Source organism: Pavona decussata, unplaced genomic scaffold, assembly GCF_977016875.1.
Source record: "Pavona decussata unplaced genomic scaffold, jaPavDecu1.1 SCAFFOLD_276, whole genome shotgun sequence".
Classification (NCBI taxonomy): domain Eukaryota; kingdom Metazoa; phylum Cnidaria; class Anthozoa; order Scleractinia; family Agariciidae; genus Pavona; species Pavona decussata.
This window is the reverse complement of record NW_028145678.1, coordinates 295,015-313,771: the sequence shown is the minus strand read 5'-3', so window position 1 is coordinate 313,771 and position 18,757 is coordinate 295,015. Positions and strand designations below refer to the sequence as shown.

General features: G+C 39.4%; 1 protein-coding gene across 1 annotated transcript; it reads left to right on the top strand.

Moving 5' to 3' along the window:
• The first annotated feature begins 11,473 nt into the window (after positions 1-11,473).
• On the top strand, positions 11,474-16,201 carry LOC146455402 (small ribosomal subunit protein uS12). Its single transcript, XM_085094359.1, has 3 exons — positions 11,474-11,591; positions 11,723-11,882; positions 15,898-16,201. The coding sequence occupies exons 1-3, from the start codon at positions 11,588-11,590 to the stop codon at positions 16,163-16,165; spliced, it is 432 nt and encodes a 143-aa protein (XP_084950485.1). The 5' UTR covers positions 11,474-11,587; the 3' UTR covers positions 16,166-16,201.
• The last annotated feature ends 2,556 nt before the right edge of the window (positions 16,202-18,757 follow it).

Sequence of the window (18,757 nt, the reverse complement as noted above, 5' to 3'; positions counted from 1 at the left end):
GGGAGAGCGGGCCTCTTCTACCCCTTCAAATAGAAGAAAGATCCTAACTGCTAGGATCTTTCTTCTAATTGATCTTTCATCCGCAGTTCAAAATATATGTTTCATGTATTTACATTTATTTATTCATCCCTCACGGGTATATAACGAACTCACAATATGACCAGCTCCCAGTTGACTTTATAGCTCACTTGGTAGAGCACTGCACCGGCATCACAGAGGTCGAATCCCGTTCAACCCTGAATATTTTTTTCAGGCCTTCTTTTCGCAACTGCTTAAGTTGCGTACTAGCTGCTGTGTGAGGATCTTTCCTCTATTTGATCTTTCATCCGCAGTTCAAAATATATGTTTCACATAAACATTCATCTGAACTACATTAATAACAAATTTGCCCGATATCTCGGTTTGAAACGAAAAGAAGCGAGGGTAAGTGCAAAGCTTTACTTATGAAAACCAGTTTATTTCATACATACTGCACTTACAGATAGTATTGATCTGTTGAAAATCCGCCGGTTCGGAAATTCTCGCAGCCAATGATAACAGCGAAACGACTTTCTCACACGTGGGAAACCCGTTTCGTCCAACCAGAAAGCGGCTGTCAAAACGCATCAACATTTTCAATGAACGTGGTAGCTTTGTCGATGGCGCCAGCTTTTTTACGGCTCTAAATTTCTCGCTCGCCGGGATTTCTAGACGAGTTTAAAACATTCTGATAAAACAACTACTGGTGGCTGAATGTTCTGGCAGTAGGTTCAAACCTTTGGATAAACCCATCGAAGAATATATTACCGACCAAGCGGAAAACAAAAACACTCGAGCAAAAAACGCAGCGGGATGTGAAGCATTTTCTCCAGCATTTCTGCTGGAGAAAAACGAACAAAGAAAAATTGAAGAAATTCAACCAGGAGAGCTCACCGTAGCCTGCGAATACAACCGCCTCTTATTCGCTCCCGCTACTACGTGCGAAACGCGAACAGAGACTCTCTCTCTTCGCGTTTCGCACGTAGTAGCGGGAGCGAATGAGAGGCGGCTGTATTCGCAGGCTAAGCTCACCGCTACGTTAGTGAATTCATTGTTAGTGTGAAAAGAAAAGATAGCCAAGTCTATGAACCATCAAGCCTTCGAGGGTTGTTTTCAAGTTTCAACCGGTATTTAAAAGAACGCAAGTACTCGGCGAGTATTATCAAAGACATGCCTGGAAGCTCGCAGTAAACAACTGAAAAAAGAAGGAAAAGGGAACAAACCCAACGCAGCTGAAGCTTTAACTGATGTGGAGGAAAACATTCTTTATAAAAGAATTTACTCGGAATCTCAAATGCCAAAGCTTTTCTAAACACAGTATGGCTTTTCAATTCGGTGCATTTTGGCTTTAGAGGCTGTGAAGAACATCGGCAGATGACTTGGGGCGACGTGCAACTTCACATGGAAGCTGACGGAACTGAACAGCAAACGAAAACTAGAACGGGAGCTAAACCTCGTAATGTCAGAGCTGTTAAACCAAAGGCTTTTGCAGCCGCAAACGGTCCACTTGAAGGAGATTCAGTTGCCGTTTACAAGATTTATTCCGAAAAGCGACCTGGCGCGATGAATAAACCTGATGCACCATACTATCTCGGAATAAATTACATAAAAAGACCTTCGTCAAATAAACTGTGGTTTAAATCAAGTGCAATGGATCAGAACAAATTGAACTGTTTTATGAAAACCATGGCGGAAAAAGGAGGCCTTTCAAGTAAACGACTGACAAATCACAGCTCTCGTATTAAAACGCATGATACAAAAACTAAACGACAGCGACATACCTCCTAGTCACATAATGCAGCTCTCAGGCCACAAACATGTCCAAAGCATTAACAATTATAGCCACACATCTCAGCAACAGCAAAAAAATATGTCAAGAATACTGAGTGCGACCACGACTGAACGTGCTACAAAACTTCATCGAGCATTGGCTATAGAGAGTGAAGCTGAAACTCTGTCTTTTAGTTTTCAGTCATCAAGCAGTCCTACAATGCATGGAGCAAGCGTATTTAGCGGAACAGTCAGTTCATGGAGGACACTTTAACATTTCCATAAACACAGTAAATCAGTCACCTAATGCAAACTCAGCAACAAGAAAGCACACCTTCAAGCGTGTGAAACGTATTTTAGATTCTTCTGCGGATGAAGATAGCCCTCCCTTGCAATTGACGATTTTAGCGTGGTTGTATATCCTCAGTTCTCATTCGAATACTTTTTTTTTGTACTTGTTGTGTGAAAATTCTTGATATTCGATTACTAAACTGATTAAAATTACTTTAAGACTGGAAGATTACCGTATGAATTGTCTTTTTCCAACCATTTTGCTGTTGTTGTTTTCATTTTTTGAAATAACGTGATATTTTCGTGTACTTCCATTTTGTGTACCCTCATTATAACAATAAAGCACTGCTAAGTGTACATGTTTACCAAACCTGTTCAGCGCGGAAAAATCTCAGTATGTATAAAATAAACAAATTACAGCCTGGAAAGTGCTTTGTACGGTGTTTACGCACTCGTTGTTTTGTATCAGAAATCTCACTCGTTCGCTGCGCTCACTCGTTCGATTTCTGATACGTGTGAAAACAGTTTTCTTTTCACCAGTGGGAAAACAGGTTTTGCCCTCACAAAACGGAAATACGGACGGACGGGGAAACTCTTCAAAAACACTTCGGTAAAGGCCTTTCTCCTGGGGGAACACTCGCTGGCTGCGGAAGGACCGAGATCTCTTACGGCAAGCGAATTTCTCTGAGACAGTAAAACCACACAGAACTTGGCTCCAACGTAGGGTTTAATACCAAGACTATAACCTCGCGTACAGTCAAAACATAACCGAGGATTCAACCAAGGATGGAACCAAAGAAAATCTTACAAAGCACCTGTATTTAAGCCTAAGCTAGTAAAGCGTTTGAATTACATCATTTGTCAACGAGTCAGATTACAGCATACAGCAATCATTTCTGAAAGTCTATTGGACGAAATCTAAGCTCATTCTGAAACATTAATTACTTTCAAGAGCTACACAGGTGGATAGCAGTTTAACAAAAGGCTAGCGCAGGTTACAATAACACTTCAACGCTCAATTACAGTTATGATCTTATAGGAACCGTTTACGCCTAAATGAATACTACAGGTTGTGTTTGCGGTTTACTGAACTTGAAACTAAGGAACTTAATATTTTCTACGTTGGTTTTTATATCTTTATCAGCAAAGCAAATTAAACTAAATCTCTAGAAATCCTCTTATCACATACGTCAACAACTCGTGCGTAAACACCGTACGCGCGAGCCCGTACGCGCGCACTTTCCATGAAGTAATCTATATATTGTTTCTAGCCTGCAGGCGTTATTTTTTTGACGTTTTTCAGGCGGAAAGGGCGAAAAGAGGTTATTATTATTATTATTATTATTATTATTATTATTATTATTATTATTATTATTATTATTATTATTATCATCATTATTATTATAATTGTGTCAATAACAAAATGCTTGAATATGATTGGTTCTTAACAGCCCATATTTATAGCTTAATTTTGCTATGTAACTCCAAAACTGTCCGATTTGACCTGTCCAATTACTAGATGAATTGTACTCCACTCAGTCCTATTACCATTACTTATTATTATTATTATTATTATTATTATTATTATTATTATGAGATGTTGATATTACAATTTTTTGACAGCAAACTGTAAAATCACTCAGGTTTCAATAGGTCAAACTGTATCTATTAGATTTTATTCTTGTAAATAACAAAGTTATCATTCCATTATTATTATTATTATTATTATTATTATTATTATAAATATGGTAGCAAAGTTCTCAACTAGATGCTAAAATTAGTTAAAAAGCTGCACAGGGCGCATAGCGTAAACTGTGAGCCCAGGAGATAATAATTGCGTTCGACGAAGGAAGAACGCTTCCTAATCTTCTGGGTTGCCTGTTATCGCGTAGGTTCCCTGTACACGCACAGCGAAAGCTGACCCGTGTTTTTTCGTTCGTTCGTTCCTTCCATCCATGGTTCACCTTTTCGGCGCCATTTTGAATGACGTCATAATTTGGTTGCGCAAAGCATTCTGCCTCGTGAATGCGTGTACTTGAGTGCCAACCGTTTTTCGGCAATTTAGAAAAACGAAGTTTAAACTTCGATTTTCAATTTTCAATTTCCTAGAAAACAAATATTGAAAATTAAACATCAAATTTCAATTTTCAATCTACCAGAACAACAAAAATTAAAATTTGATACCAAATTTGATATCGCGTCCGCCCCGCTTGGCTCATAAAGCGCCTGTCATGCAGGCTAGGCAGTTTTATCCGCTGACCGATGGCAAACTTTATGAAAATTGATTTCCAAGCCAGTTTATCTAAAAGGATGGGCATTGTTTAGACGAAGCCGTATTTTTTTTGAACATTTTAGATCGCTACCCGTATTAATTTTGCAAAATCAACGATTCGTGTAAGTGAGCAAATTATCACGTGTAGTGAAAATTAAAATTTTTAATCAAAAATACCTTTTATTTTCCCTTGATCTGGCTCGGAAATCAATTTAAATAAAGTTTACCTTCTCTTAGCGAGGTAAAATTCTTAGTTCCTTGCCGGGTTACCTTGGAATCTTGTCAGAATTCAAAATAATTTCAACGGCTTTTCTTTCATTGACGTCTACCAAAACGTAACTTTATCGATTTTTTTAAGATGGTAGGTCGTGTGTTATTGGTAACCGCTGTAATATACTTGATAAGCACTGGCAAAAGGGTTTTTTCTGCAATTACCATATTTAAATTACCTGAAATTTAGACCCTCTGTGGTCTGACCTCTGGTAAGCGACCACCTCCCGTAAGCGACCACATATCTTTCTGACTCGTCCCCAGTCGTCTCTCTCGTCTCGCGTGATGTCTCGTGTGATGGGGAGCGCAAAGGGTGCCCTTGCGCTTTGCTTTCTTCCTTCCCATCACTCTTCGTGCTCTGCCTTTCCCAACAAGAGAGACGACTGGGGACGAGTCAGTGACATTATGGGTGGTCGAGGTCGCTTACGGGAGGTTCTACTGCATTTCGGCATTCCTGTTCTGCGGGCTACAGTTTTGTTTAAGGGCCCATTAAAGTATCTCGTTGCTAAGCTACACAGTTGCCATCCAAGTGCAATTTCACTTCCGGTCAGTCAAAAATTTTTTCGCGCGCTTTTTTCGTCGCCGAATCAAGTCGCCGGTACCTCTTTTTTTGCTTCGTTGCAACAAACACAAGAAAAACTTTTCTTTTACATTTTTATTGATTAATTTTTTGCTTTACGGTTACAACATGTGAGTCGTGCCTTTATTTTTGAAACTTGAGTGTTTTGCTCGAAAATGTCGTCCACGTGCGGACGTATACAGAAAGCTGCAGCGATGGCTGTATGTCGATGGGGAAATCTCGAAAAGGTGACAGTACAAGATTTCCAGTGTCAGGTTGGGAATCGATATCTCAAAGATGCGGAGACACAAACTGAAATTAGTATTGCGCTATCATCGCCTGCAAACTTCAAAGAACTGTGTCCGCGGCCTTTTTGACCGCTCCGAAACTCCCTGACGTCTTTTGCGATAAAACTGTGCGACCCTGTGAACCTGTGTCCGTGAACTGCGTTCCGAACCTGAGAAACTCCACTGACAGTTTAGATATAACACAAATAAACGAAACTATCGAGGTCTTTAAATTGCAACCACTCTCCCAAGACAGCATGGAGCAGCAGACGGTGAGCAAGGAGGCTTGTAAATTATCCCTAAAATTTTATGAAAGCAGCTCTAGCTAAAGAGTTTCATTCTTACATCAAAAATGCTAACCACTCGATAGAGAACCTGACTGATAACGGTGAGCTCGAAACTTGTGATGGACAAATTCTCCTTACAACATTAACCTCGCTTGAGAACCTAGTTAACAGTAATTTAAGTAATCTACAACAGTGTGACTGTGAAAAAGAAACTGAATTCGAATTTTGTTCGGTAAAACACAGAAAACAAAACACAGTTGAAGAGTTCGAGTTCGAGTTCGAGTGCAGTCGATGTGGGAAAAAAGTCAACTTGAAGAGTAGCATTCCTGTCGTTAAAGCCACAACTCGTCCAAGATCTGCAATACGTAATCTCTTGGCTCTTTCATTCTTCGTCCATGGGCAATATTTCAAAGATTACCACAAAATTCTCGGGACTCTCGGTCTGGATCACGTCAGTCCCACTCAGTGGATCCATATTATTGAATGGATTGCACTGTTCGTAAAAAGGATCGCCGACTGGAGCGTGGAAGAAGCAAGAACTGAAGCAGTTCGACGTGGAGATAAGTCATCATTGCACATCCAGTTCGACGGCTTTTATCTGACTCGCGGCCACCATTCGAATAACAACAGCTCAGCTACCGTCCACGATGCGAAGACTGGCATTATGCACCAGTCAATGTAAACCCCCGCACCCCCCCGGCCGGGACATAGCGGGGCATTTGACAAGCATTCACTGCTAAAGTTGCAAAATGTCCTGCACCCCAAGGTCAGGTTTTTCCTATAATTGAAGCTAATGACCCCGCTCATATCTCCCGCTCTTGTTGAAAAAAAGTGGAAGACACAGGCTAATGCAAATGGTTTAAACTTTATTTGTCAAGAAACACGCGTCACCCCATACAATGCTTTTCAAGTGCTCATTCAACTATTCAACTTTATTAGGTGTTTGTATAAATGTAGCAAAGCTAATTTAGGACGGCCAGGATGACAAAAAGAAAAAATGACTTGAACTGCTAAGTAACAAGGCAGACTGAGCTATAAGATCAAAGATACAAGAATAAGGAAAGGTTTCTGGGAGGACTAAAATAATGAAGAACTTTTTTTGAGCTTCTTGAAAGGCAACACAGGAGAAAAGACAAGGAAAACATGAAATAGGGTAGGAAGAAAAAGAATGAAAAAACAGTAATATACAACTATGTCAATTGTGATTTGACTTTTGTTACTAGAGATTCAAAATCGTCATACAAGTCTTCAGATTCTAGGTTGTTAAATAGTACAATTTTGATTTTCTGTTTGAATAGCGATTTGGGTAATACCCGGAGCTTTGTTGGTAACTCATTCCACAGCTTCACACCGGCTCTAGAGAAAGATTATCTTTTTATCTCCAGCTCTTTGGTATAAAGTACGAGTAAAAACTGTGACAAAAGATTTTTGTTCACAAAACAATAAATTATATTTATGTGTTCTTAGCATTATACAACGACCTTAAAGATGGATGGCATATTCAGCCAAAGATATAAGGTGATTAAGTTAAAACGACTCTTATCTTCTTTTCATGGCCAAAAGCCGCCATCTGGCCGGATTAGCGATTCTTGACCCAGTCAAGAATTGACATTGACATTTCGGTGGAAAATACCCCGGTCCACTCCCCCGCTGTTCTTGGATGGTGTGAAAAAGAGGTCAAAGTCCCCGATACCTGCGGCCCTTTCGCTCGTCAAATAACGGAAAATTCCCCGCAAATGCCCCGCTATGTCCCGGCCGGGGGGGTGCGGGGGTTTATATTGACTGGTGCATTATTGCGTACTTCACACCGAACAAAGCGCGGCCAAGGTGCTAACAAGCGGTGAAGCAGCCTGGCCAACAATGCTTAGGCACCAGGCCGCGGAAAATTCGCTCACCACTTCCGATCCGGTGCCGCGAAAAAAGGACTTTTCTCCTCGAGAGATAATTGTTGTTGCTGGATTTTAAAACAATTCGAAAGAACATCATATTTTCTCGGAATTCAAGCATGGGTTTTGCGACAAAATGAAAAACAAAAAAAATATGCGCAAAGAAGTACAATTTCCATTCTCATTTTTGTGGTTTCAGCTTCTGAAGCTGAAACCTACATTGTCGTCGTGTTGTGTAAGTAAGTAAGTAAGTAAGTCCATTTTCCGTAAAGGTTCGGAATGCCGACGGTTCACCACGACAGGTTACGAGATCTGTGTCGGCTTTATTCGTACAGAAGATTCAAAATGGCTGCCAGGTCTCTCATGCCCACCAAGGGGGCGGTTTGTGGTTCTTACAGGCCCGTAGCAAGGCTAAAACAACTGGAGGGGCCGAACAAAAAATGGTTAAACAAAACTACTCCCCCCCCTCCCCCCCCTCCCCCCCCTTCCGGCCGGTCACTCAAAAAACAGACCGATTAGGCAGTTTAAAATGCAACGAGAACATAAAAAAAGCAGTAGATTTAGTAAGTAAAACAATAACTTTGCACCTGCATCACACTTTTTTGTACAGTTCTTTACCATTTCTTTTACGCAGACTACCACATGAAATTTCCTAATTTCACGTTTGAAGGAGGACATAAAAAACGACGACAGATTTTTCTTTCCCATTTTAAATTTGGAATCGGGCAGTAAGAATCCGACTGCAGAATATTTTTTTTCTCTAGCTCTTGAGAGGACATACTTGTGTGGCTTTTGATAATTACGCGTGAACACTAAATTGTTATAAACTAAGGGCATTTATATTGCTATCAATGAGCAGATGTCAGTTTATTTTAACAGCTTTCACGGCTTGAAATTGGTTGATTTCGATCCATTTTCGTTCTTATTTCCGATTCACAAGGTACCGTAGGAGTGCCTTTGTTGTTGTTGTATATAAAAACAAACTGTTAGCGAAGGAAACTGACAGGTACCGTAGTAAACAAATTATTGAAGGTTGTGAAAGGCACTTTCAGCATCAGAGTTCAAGACAGATTGGTCAGTGCACATTTATTTGTTTTACTTATACATTTTTTTAGCACATTGTTTTTTAACTTCCAAAACTTCTGGGGGGGCTCAAGCCCCCCCCCCCCCTTCCTGCCCCTCCCCCTGCTACGGGCCTGTCTTAGAAGGAAAACACAGGTTTTCAATACTGTAAATCAAAAGAACAACTTTTAAGGAACACTCGGCTGCTTAAAAAGTCAGTGAGTTCATGGCGAAAAAATTCCTGTTCGAGATTATGTGAAGTCGAAAACATGTGATATCGCAAAGTGAGTCCATTTTCCGTCAAAGTTCGGAATACCGAAAGCTCACCTCGACAGGCTACGAGATCTCAGTCGGCTTTATTCGTACGGAAGATCCTTGGGCCTTGTATTCAATTCAAAATGGCTGCCGGACCTCTCACGCGTGGATTTTCAAGGTGGCAGTTTGTGGTTCTTGGAAGGAAAACACAGGTTTTCAATACTGTAAATCACAAGAACAACTTCTAAGGAACACTCGGCTGCTTAAAAAGAGGAAATCAGTGAGTTCATAGCGAAGAAATTCCTGTTCGAGAGTGTGTCAAGGCGAAACATGTGCGATCGCAAAACAAGATCTGCAAATCATCACATGAGCTGTAGACGTTCTCGCCGGTGTGTGCTCCTGGAAATCCACTTTACAAAATACTACAGGTTTGAAATTGAATTTGACCGTGCTTTATGTTAAATTGATCGATTTGCCATATTTCAAATAGCTTTGGCGAAATTTTCGAAAAACGTTTTCAGTTTAATACAGTCGAGAAATTGTGCTTTACAATAGTGACTCGCAATTCGCTTGGATCGCTTCACGTAGCTTCACTCGAGGCGAAAATTGTACGAATTTCCTTTCTAGGCGTGAACACAGGTCTGTCTGAATAAATTTTTCCATTAAAAAAGCTTATTGTTTGTTTATCTGTGTGTCTTGATTCACGGAATTTCTTGTGACCATGCGATCTTTTGTAAACAGCGATGTAAACCATGAGAGATCCCAACCATATCTATTTCTGTCCCCTGTGTATTTAAGTGTAATGCGTGGTTCAATTCTACCTGTTACCACCCCCCCCCCCCCCCGGGCACACCGCCGGGCATTTGTGTACTTGACGTCCTATTCCCCACCCCCGGGCACACAGAAAGAGACAATTCCCCACCCCCGGGACTAATGACATGGACTAAAAATAAACTGCCTCGTTTTGATGATTTATTTCTTTATTTAAACAAAACCAGGAATCTGAAAAATCCTAAACTTTTAGAACAATTAACTCCCTTCCGAAGTAAAGCGAATATTATAAAACTCGACACACACACTAATACACCAGGAGGGCGTTTCAACCAAACTGCCTCGAAAATTGAAATGTATCTCTACAAAACAACTCTTAAATTCCTAGAAACAACATGGAATAACGTCTTTTGTATTTTCAGTGCAAATAAATTGCTTTTCTACAAGAAGATCAAAGCGTTTAACTCAGTATATTTACAACATTAAAACTGCGCCTGAAACAAGCTGAAGCGGGTGAATTCAATTAAAACAAAACCATTATTAATTTTTCTTCTGGAGGAAATCCTTTCCTCTCTTATCTTTTGAACTTAATAGGCCATTTCCGAGTTGCTGTGAACCTCATTATGAAAGCGAGGCTAAGTGCAAAGTTTTTGTTATGAAAATTAGTTTTCATTCAAATGCAAACAAAACTAGTTTTCATGTGAAAAGCTTTGCACTTAGCCTCGCTTTCATAATGAGGTTCACAGCAACTCGGAATTGGCCTATTACTTTTTGTTTTCTTTCATCAGGTCTACGTCAGCTCTCTGACTGCAAATTTACGAAATGTGAAAAACGAAAAACGTGGCCTTTTCCTCGGGCCGTGTGGTTCCAGTAGCCGCCATTGTGTCACCCCATAAGTCCTTGCGCGAGTAGTTGTTTCGATTTGCCCCGCCCCCCTACCCCCGGGCAAGACCGCTTGAGGACATTCCCGACCCCCGGGCCAGACGGGCTGGGTTTTCCCGGGGATGAGCCCGGAGGGGGGGGGGATTGGTAACAGGTAGAATTGAACCACGCATAAACAAACGATCAAATTACGCTGCACATTTTGGCACTGACTAGAACTGTTCATTAACCACTCTGAATTTTATATAACATTGCTTTTATACTGCAACTAGACTGCAATATTCTACAAAAATAGGGCAGTAGCCACATGCAGTCATAGACTGCCTTTTATCATTTATTGATCTTTGAAGAGATTCCCTTTCAATGTCTTACAGTGATCTTTTTTAGGGTCACTCGAACACAGACAATAACTTTTCATTGTGGTAGCTGAAACCACATGCACTCCTTCGAGTGCCTATTTTTTTAATTTTCGTCATAAACCAAAACGCATGCTTAAATTTCTTTAAAACGGCTTTTGAATTATTATTGTACAAAAAATGCTGAAAAAAAGTTTAAGCCATTTAGTTGAAAATATGCATTTTTCCGTTTCTGGTCACGTGACATTGGGCGTGGTCCGATGACGTCATGAACTGGACCATATTTGCCCCCTATGGGTATTGCCCAAATTTGGTCCAATTGAAACATACATGTGCAGAGTTATAGCAAACTGATTTTTCCCCAGCAACGGCATCAAAAGATACTTTAATGGGCCCTTAATTAGCAGAAAAATGAAAACTAATTTTCATAATAAAATCTTTACACTTAGCCTCGCTTTCATAAGGAGGCTAAAATATTTTATTGTACCCAGATTCCACTCCGTATGAGTGCGTTAACGAGCCCCTGTGAATGATGGGTAGCAATCAGTCATCCTATAATAATCTGTATATAGTTCCGCGGTGCACCATGGGTCGTTCTCTTCGATAAGCTTGGCGAGGAAGATGGGTGAGATACACACGTGTTACTCAAATTATCTAACTTTTTACTCAATCTTCCGCCTAACACACGTTAGTAAACGCCAAACAGCGACACATTTACTAATGTTACTCTGTATGATTACCATGTTTGTCCTAAAGGCAAGCCAAGAGGTTTAAGAACCGCTCGTAAACTCAAAAACCATCGCCGAGACCAAAGATGGCACGACAAAGGATACAAGAAAGCGCATTTGGGAACTGCGCTGAAGGCTAACCCTTTTGGTGGTGCTTCTCATGCTAAGGGAATCGTTCTTGAGAAAGTGTAAGTGTTTGTTTATCAAAATGGTCATATAGTAATTTGCAAACATTCATTTCTGAAACAACTTTGTAAGGATTTGAGGGAATTTGGTTGGTTTATATAAAGTTTTATCAAATACCGTCAACTTGATAACAAAATAACAGTCAAGGGTAACGGGACAATTTGTGTTACAAGTATCACTGATTGACTATGTATGTCTTGCCATTGCAGTATACAGCTATTTCAATTAACGTTGTCGGATCAAAGCTTAAAGACATCTTCAAAGAGGCTGCCACCTCATCCATTTGATATCCTAACATTTCTTTCATCCAAATGGCTTGCCATCCTATATCTTCACTGGACAGATGAGGCATAGCTGATTTTGATGAACTTATTCATAAAAAAATCCACAGAATCTTGAGGTCTTGTCTTAAAGCTTTATACTTTGATCCGACAACATTAATTGAAATAGCTGTAAACAGGTTGGGTTTTCGGAGTTTGATGGTGTCAAGTAATTTGTTGGTTTTGCATGACATGGCCGAGGTAAGAGTCACTGGCTTGAGGCAACCATGACTGCCCAGTGCTATTTCCTCGAACATTATTATTGTGTTCATATTCACTGGGTGGCCTGCTCAAGTCGTGCCGATAACTGCAGATTAACCCAGTCACCTGCTCACATACAATTCTTTGTCCCATGCCTCGCCGAGCATAGGACACCTTTTAACATTACTTATCTTAGCAGTACTGAGGACTCGTGTCATTTAACATACAATGAGTCTCTTGGTAGTTCTGTGGTTAGAGCATCCAGGTCATGGGTTTGATTTTCATCTGAAACTGAGATTGTTTTCTTTTAATGTCTTACACTGATGACTTGCTGACCTTTTTCTGTATACATCTCTCAGGTTATAATTTTTGATCTTTGTTTTTTCTTCATTACATTGGGTACTTCATAAGTTTGATTGTGTGGGAAACAAGATCAGGATTAATAACAGAGTTTTTGTGCATGCCTCAGAATTCATAGTCTTGTCAAGTAGTTCCTATCAGAAGGCTTTTTAGGTCATAGCTATTAAAAATGCTGTTACATGTGTATTTCAGTTGTCACCGAAGTTGTTTAGCAAACACTATATTTTGCAGTCAGTAAGGGCCACACAAAACTCAGAAAAAACATTTTGCATTCAGACAAGGGTGATTAAAATAAGTTTTACTAGTTGCAAGTAAACAAAATTGCACATAAACTTAAAAGCTGCAGTAAATTGCCTCAGATTTGACAAGGTCGTTTCAACATAAAAAATGATAAATGAAATAACACAAGAAAAGGGATGAGAAAGTGAGATGAAAAGTTTATTCACTATATACCAGTAATCACTGTTTGGAAATGTGTTCCATTTATTTTTGCTTTGAGGACTGATCTTCAGGATCAATTTAGTTTGATGCTTCAGCAGATCTATAGCTTATTTATGGATAAAATTGTTTGAGTTTTGCACACTGTTAGCTATAATAAGGGTATTTAATGTGTTGTGTGATTTATGTTCAAACTTGGAAGGTATCATTATTGAAAAATCCAATCAAGCCACCTGAATTCAGGGTCCAGTTGTTCAAAGGCTGATTAAGCTAATCCTTGATTGTGCAGTTCCAGAAAATATCCATACCCTTCCTACGGATGGTTTTTTTGTTTTAACCCCCCACCCCCCCCCCCCACCCCCTCGGAATTTCCATTCCAGAGGGTTTATGATGACCCCCCCACCCCTCTGGAATTTCCGGGATTTTAAAACCCTTCTCCCTGAACCCCTCAGAAGTTCAAAATCCATTTAGACTAAGAAAATTGATGACGCACACTATTACGATCAATTTTTTTATTATTGAAGCAACGTCAACTATGCTGGTTCAGCTATTTACAACACTTCACTATTTTACTTGTTTATCCTTTTGCTAAAATTATATCCGGAAAAATTGGAAAAAAACTCTAAAATGGTCTATTTTTTACGTCAATAAAACACGGCTTAATTCTTTGTTGTTGCATAGTTAACGTTTATAACTTTCTCGAGCGCTTAAGAAGTTATCCGCTCTATCACGTTACAACTTTTCTTTTTCACCTAAAAACGACCGGCCTTTGCAAATTCCATTTTCGTTATGATCTCCGCAGAGAAACGTTTGCCATTTTAATACCATGAAGAAACCACTATGAATGTAAGTTGCACATTGAATATACGATGCTGGATTTTAATTTATCAAGTAGAATTTTGAACAACTTTGAAAACCCAGTCGAAAACTGGCTGCATGCACAAGAATTGAAAGCCGCCTTTGTGAACAGTTTCAAAAGGTTCTCGGTTCTCCTTTCAAGACTTCAAAATTAATTAGTCCGTGGATTCACGTCTCGGCACTGAGATCGTGAATGAAATGAATACGAGAAAGAAAAGAAGTTTGTGTTTTCAATGTTTCAATCTTGAGCAAAATTTGCATACATCGGGAAAGTTTCGCATTTGGTGCCACGGGATCAAATTTTAACTCCAATGTTCATCTCTGCAGAATCTTTTCCCTTTCTTCTAGAAATCTTTTTTGTGAAAGATTGCATTGGAGAAATTACACGTTTTGTGGCCGCGGTAAAATAATTTTCCGTGGGAAATAAATTCATTGAACACGACAGCGCTCACAGCATGCTGTTGTACATTTCGTCATGTCAGAAATGTCAGAAATAGATTTCAACCGCAAACTAGCCTGTGGAACTACGAGAAGGCCATGCTCATCAAAATAGTTGCTTTGTTCAGAAACCTTTTAATCTCCTCATTTGATGCTACAATACGAGTAAAGAGGGCTTTTATTTAATTCAAAACTCGAACTTCAAACGATTGTCAAGTCACAGCCATGCACGGTATGATATGAGGCTGATTCATCGCGCTGCGAAGTCGAACTTCACAGAAAAAAAAAACCTGTCACGCGTTACTTTCGCTTATCAAAAGGGTTAACCAGACAACACTTCTACCAAAGTGTATTTTTCCAGAATGATTCATCATTTGCGCTGCTTTTGTGCTGGATTATAATTATTTTTCCATAGTGGCGACTGAAAATTCTTGTCAGCCAACTTTGCGTCGCTTACGATTTTTTCGTGAATTTCCTTATATTTATTACCCTCTGGAGAAATTCTTCATGGGAACACCCCCCAACCCTCGGAAATTTCCGTCCATCAACCCCCCATCCCCCGTGGAATTTCCATTGACCATCCGTGGGGGGGGGGGGGGGGTATGGATATTTTCTGGAACTGCACATTAATGCAACTTTGACTTGAGTTTAATTGCTAATCAACAAAGATTCTTCCAAAAGATTTTCGGCCCCCAGGTTTGACTTTACCTTTAGCTTGAAATTAGCCTTTTAACCCATTTTAACCAGCGGCAATGAAAGCCTTTAACCCCCGATAGTGCCATATGGCACAAGATGCAATTACATGCTCAAAATTCAGCCAATTTGCATGAAATTTGCACAATTAAAAGCTCTTGGAAAGATCTGCGCCTGGAAGGCGTAATATCATGCCCCCTTCCTATACAAGACTTGATTTACCACCCCTGCAACTTTTGGAACTTTTTACCTTTGTACTTTTTAGGCCAAGTTATATCTGATAACAGCCAATGCACTGAGAGCTGCAAATTAAGCTATAGTTTTGGGACATACCCAATCTGTACAATGAACAGGAAAATTTTAAACATTTTTATTTTTTTCATTTTGGGCACTTGTCAATTCAATCTGTGACCTCCTCCATTTCTATTGGTGTGATTTATAGCATAACCCAGAAAATACCTTTCAAATGGTATATCACATGTGGTCTCCTGGTTCATAGTTACTGATTTAAAAGAATTTGGCTTTTCCCTCGGGGCTTAAAGGGTTTAAACAGCAAACTTTTACATTCCAAGGGCAAATACTGGTATCTGTTAGGGTTAATATTAGATGGACTGTAGTGTCTGATGTTTTAATATGTAGAATTTGTACAGTGCTGGGGTGTCAGGTTGTGAAACTTTTGTTTATTTTTTTTCCTGTTACTTTTTGACAGGGGAGTTGAAGCCAAGCAGCCCAACTCTGCTATCCGGAAGTGTGTGCGTGTACAGCTCATTAAGAATGGCAAGAAGATTACTGCCTTTGTGCCAAATGATGGCTGCCTTAATTTCATTGAAGAAAATGATGAAGTTCTAATCTCTGGTTTTGGCAGAAGAGGTCATGCTGTTGGTGATATTCCTGGAGTTCGATTCAAGGTTGTCAAGGTTGCCAATGTGTCACTTCTTGCTCTCTTCAAGGAGAAGAAGGAGCGTCCTCGATCTTAGTGATGTTTGTAACAACCAATAAACTTGTGTAAATTGTTTGTCTTGTCTTTGTTGTTCTGACCGCACATTACAAAGATTTGCATGTGAAAGGCCAGTAAGGTAAAGTAGGGAAACTAAGCAGCAGCAAAATAAGCATGTTTGTCATAGGAGGTTGGCATACAGATGTTGACATCTGTATGGAGCCAGAAAATCTGCCATGCTAGTGGAGACAGGGTAGGAAAGATTAAGGTATCTAAGGAAAGTTTGTTCCAAAATGGCTACTATTTTAATATTCTAATTATTCCTTCTGACTTTGTTCTTAAGCCCAAAAATCAAAAGAATATTATGTTTACCTTGAATTAAGTAAGAATGGCTAACCTGTATGCAGATCTTGCTCCAGAGATATTCAAGTGTTTTTCAAAAACTGACTACATCACAAGTAGGCTTGGTACAAAGATAAATAGCAAAATTACATCTCAGGGAAATATTGAAGGATGCTGCTCATACTTGGCACCAATAATGTTTGCTAGGTAAGAAACAAAATGACACTCATTTTAATGTTACCATGGCATTACTCTTGGTCCCAGTCCCTTTCTGCTATGATCCAAGTATCTCCATAGAGGCAGACAGTCCTACTTGAAATAAACCAAGTGCCCATGTTGCCCTACATCTTACCATTGAGTAAACGATGGGAGTAACGATGTCTCGTTAAGGATGTCTTGTTAAAGTGCCCCTGGGATGAAAATTTCATTTTCCATCTTTTTGCATTTTCGTGTAGAATATGACCTTACTCATGTTACAAAATTTCAATCCTTTATGGCGATTGGAAGTATTTTTTTTTTTTAGCTTTTTATTCGAGATTTCACGGCCGCCATTTTTTGGCCTTGTTCCGGAAGTTAAGGCTCAAATTACAGGAAGTGACGTCATTGGCTCAACACGAAAAATTCCACATGGCTAATTTTCATATGGATTCTACTTCATAAACTGTATTCTGCTGTTATTTAGTTCGCAACAGCAGAATACAGTTTATGAAGTAGAATCCATATGAAAATTAGCCATGTGGAATTTTTTCGTGTTGAGCCAATGACGTCACTTCCTGTAATTTGAGCCTTAACTTCCGGAACAAGGCCAAGTAATGGCGGCCGTGAAATCTCGAATAAAAAGCTAAAAAAAAAAAAAAAAAATACTTCCAATCTCTGTAAAGGATTGAAATTTGGTAACATGAGTAAGAAGGTCATATTCTACACGAAAATGCAAAAAGATGGAAAATGAAATTTTCGTCCCAGGGGCACTTTAAAACTAACTAATGACGGCGGGATGAGCTCTGATCTTCCGTTTTGTTGGGTTCCAGTTACGTTCGTGTTGTTACAGTTTTGATTTTGTTTTGAAATTTAACTGAATTCGGTTTATTGCTGCAGTGCAAAACAAATGTCCCAATTCAACTATATGATCGTGACTGAACAAAGTGTTTTGCACGCGTTCAAATGTTATCTAAGACAACCAACATACATCAACTGTGGGCGTATCACTTGTAGTTTAATGGTGAAAATTGATCATTTCACCAAAGGTAAACCTTGTCAGCTTCCCCCGGCAATTCTAATTTAGCTCCATACTTTTCTTCTTCAACTTGTTTTTCCCTAGACCACCCCCCCCCCCCCCCCCCAAATGTTACTGGGAGTTCCAATCCCTTCGTATCTGGAACTACACATTTCAACAAATGCATAACAAGATCTCATTATCTTTTCTTTGGTCACATTCATATGTTTGAATTCAACAACTTCAATTTGTGTTTAACCTCTGCACCCTGAGCTTGGGAATTCCAGTTCACCCTCTCCACCTGCTCTATCGACACTGACGCTTAAAACACTTTCAACTGATCTAAATGATGGAGAACAGAAACCTTCATTTGGGAGAAAATACACTTGAAAGAAGGCTGTTTTTTTTTTAGAATAAATGCTCAATGAAGATTGCGAGTTGCACTGGTATCGCAGAGGTCATGGGTTGTGCCTGGGATTTTTTCAGGCTTCCTTTTTGCAACTGCTTAACTTGCGTACATAACTGAAATAGTTTCTCATTTATTCCTTCTTTCACCTGCTGTTCAAATATAATTTTTATGTATATTTTCATATATTTCACTTCTATCTCTTCACCTCTACAGATATATTAGAAATGACCAGCTCCCAGTTGGTTTGATAGCTCAGTTGGTGCGGCACTGCACCGGCTTCGCAGAGGTCATGGGTTCGAATAAAGGTTTGAATCGGTTTGGTTCGAATCCCGTCAAGCCTGAATTTTTTTCAATCTTTCTTTAAGCAGTAATTTTTGTTTAAGTTGCTGTTATAACTGCGATGGTCTCTCATTTACATATTCATTCTTTCATTTTCAGTTCAAATGTCTTTCATATTTTTCACTGCCATTGAACTTTAATTTAAACAGGAAAGCTCTCTCACCCGTGGGTGATCTACAGAGAGATCCAAAATAACATTAAATTATTAAAGGTCAGTACACAAATGACAAATACTAAAAAATACAGAAGTAAACTATAGATTAAAAGATTTAATTTTTTTTTCTAAACTGACGTATGGTGTCAGAGTTCAAGTCACTGTCCATGGTAAC

Excerpts from the sequence above, each read along its gene's own strand:
- LOC146455402 (XM_085094359.1), top strand. Across the intron at positions 11,883-15,897 it reads GGAATCGTTCTTGAGAAAGT|GGGAGTTGAAGCCAAGCAGC; the intron begins GTAAGTGTTTGT and ends ACTTTTTGACAG.